Source organism: Lottia gigantea, assembly GCF_000327385.1.
Source record: "Lottia gigantea unplaced genomic scaffold LOTGIsca_335, whole genome shotgun sequence".
NCBI classification, from domain to species: Eukaryota; Metazoa; Mollusca; class Gastropoda; family Lottiidae; genus Lottia; species Lottia gigantea.
This window is the reverse complement of record NW_008709130.1, coordinates 78,763-81,618: the sequence shown is the minus strand read 5'-3', so window position 1 is coordinate 81,618 and position 2,856 is coordinate 78,763. Positions and strand designations below refer to the sequence as shown.

Sequence of the window (2,856 nt, the reverse complement as noted above, 5' to 3'; positions counted from 1 at the left end):
GTTTCTGACGCCCGGTTAATTGTAGACTTTCTGCTGCGGTTCGAAGATCAATCTCCTCTCTGCTACGATCATAGTCGTCGATGTTGAGCTCGTCGCAACCTGAGGGGAGCTCAATATCGATGTCTGGGACGGGAGTAGAGGTTGCCCTTTCTGGTTCGGCAATGTTTTGTTCCTCGTACTCATTTCTTATTTGTTGAATTTCGGCCATCAGAGCTTCAGTTCTGTCTCCGATGCCGAGACTTTCAGTTAGATTTGACTTTGGTTTTGGATCTGGTTTGGTATGGAATTCCTGAGGGCTCTCTATGGCTATTTCAGAGAGGCTGGTGTTGCTCCCCCTGACTTTATCAGCGTATGTTTGAGAGCTTGTTTTGCCTACAGCTGGTTTTGGTTTTTGGGCAGCAGGTATTGGGTCAGGGACACGGTGAGGTTTAGGGCAATCCTTTGCTAAGTGGCTCTCACCGCCACACAAGAAACATTTTTGGATCGTCTTGGGCTGGTTCTCATATTTTATACCCAGCTTGTGATTATCGATCAGGATGCTGGAGGGGATTGGTTTCTTTATCTCCTGTGTAAAGATAAATCTCACACCAGTATCGATGTTTGGATGGCGTGAGAGAAGTACAGAATGTTAGTAATTTTGTCAAAATTACATCATTCCGCATCTCGTATGCGGATATCAGGCTTACGGTTCAGAGCTGGGATGTTTTTAGCATGTTCTATTTCAAATTTGATGTCATTATAAATTTTAGAATCTTGTTTAAACCATGCATGAAATTGTTCGGGATCTGTCTGATTTTCGAAAGAAATCAGAAATTTAGCTCTCCAAGTTCTGGAAGCCCCTAATGATGGTCATGGGGGACTTTCTTTCCTGCATGATATCCAGAAAGTCTTGCGAGTTGATGTTTGATCTGCATGGTAAACTTTCTTTCGATCATGTTGAATTAATAATTTTATAATGTACAAATTTTTTTTTTTTTTTTTTTGGAAGGTGCAAAAAGAAATAGAAAAAATGAATATAATTAAAATAAATAAATAAATAAATTTGAAGAATTTAGATGGTGCTGGATGGACTGTTGACGGTCGGACAGGTGAAAAGTTAGAGCACAACACAAACACACAATTTTTTGATAGGTGAGTAGATTATAATAGGGTGGTGTTGTTCCCTAGAGGCTATAGCCGGTCAGTGGTCTTGAACTTTGACCGTACTACAAAACCTATTTCCGGTTTGATCTAAAAATTCTGCAAAACTGGCCAATTTTTATCTGTATGAATCTTCTTTGATGTGTGTGCAAATGATGGAAATTGTGCTGATGATATAAATAAATACTTGTCCTTAAAAGATAGTTGACCTGTGAGCACTGTAATATCAAGCAGAAACCTTTGGTGGCATGTTGAATTAAGAGTACTAACGTGATGTGGACAGTGCGTCCTTGGCTGCTTTTTTTTTTTTTTTTTTTTTTTTTTTTACACTCCGAGTCCGTTCAAGGCATCTACAGCACTCTACTAGGCAATAACACAAGCTTGGATCCCTAACATTAAAATATTTTTGCCATTGACTAACATTATTTACATATAATTTAAAACTTACTTTAAAAACATATAGACAGATAGTGTTAGTATTGTTAGTCAGAAGGGGTGCAGTGATTAAAAGCCTAACACTATATACATGACAATAACAAGGTTCTTATGACTGATTTATCCAAGCTTATGCCTCATCACAGTTTACTTTTCTTTTGCTTTTATTAACAACATATATACAGGAATTTACATGAAAAATATCCAGCAATACAGAGAAAAAGAGAAATATATATATAAACATAAATTAGATTAGAGGAGAAGGAAGGAAAAGTGAAAGCAAAAAAAAAAAAAAAAAAAAAAATATTGTACGCATTATATTCGGAAATAGACATTTTAAGTTGAATTTTTGAATTTTGAAATTTTTTGTGTTAATTTTTAAATCTTTGAATTTTGTTTTAGAATTTGCCAATATGAAATTATTCTAGAGTTTTTTGCCAAATATTAAGAAATTAGAGCCAAGAATAAAATATTAATATGACAAAACAAGTTGGCAGAGTTAAATTTAGTTACAAAAATAGAATAGGATAAGTGAAAGATAGAGATATAAGAAAATGTACAATACAATTAAAAACAGAACAATCTACTATCTGTAGGTAATAATATACATATAAACATAAATACAGAATAAAAACAGAACAATCTACTATCTGTAGGTAATAATATACATACAGAATAAAAACAGAACAATCTACTATCTGTAGGTAATAATATACATATAAACATAAATACAGAATAAAAACAGAACAATCTACTATCTGTAGGTAATAATATACATATAAACATAAATACAGAATAAAAACAGAACAATCTACTATCTGTAGGTAATAATATACATACAGAATAAAAACAGAACAATCTACTATCTGTAGGTAATAATATACATGCAGAATAAAAACAGAACAATCTACTATCTGTAGGTAATAATATACATATAAACATAAATACAGAATAAAAACAGAACAATCTACTATCTGTAGGTAATAATATACATATAAACATAAATACAGAATAAAAACAGAACAATCTACTATCTGTAGGTAATAATATACATACAGAATAAAAACAGAACAATCTACTATCTGTAGGTAATAATATACATATAAACATAAATACAGAATAAAAACAGAACAATCTACTATCTGTAGGTAATAATATACATACAGAATAAAAACAGAACAATCTACTATCTGTAGGTAATAATATACATATAAACATAAATACAGAATAAAAACAGAACAATCTACTATCTGTAGGTAATAATATACATACAGAATAAAA

At 32.1% G+C, this 2,856-nt stretch overlaps 1 protein-coding gene across 1 annotated transcript; it reads right to left on the bottom strand.

Annotated features, from left to right (window-relative positions):
* Positions 1-2,142: 2,142 nt before the first annotated feature.
* LOTGIDRAFT_145503 (hypothetical protein) lies at positions 2,143-2,844 on the bottom strand (the record flags this gene model as incomplete). The annotated part of the gene is made up of 1 exon (XM_009058368.1): positions 2,143-2,844. A coding segment is annotated over one exon (702 nt), but the record flags the coding sequence as incomplete, so codon positions are not given.
* Positions 2,845-2,856: the final 12 nt, after the last annotated feature.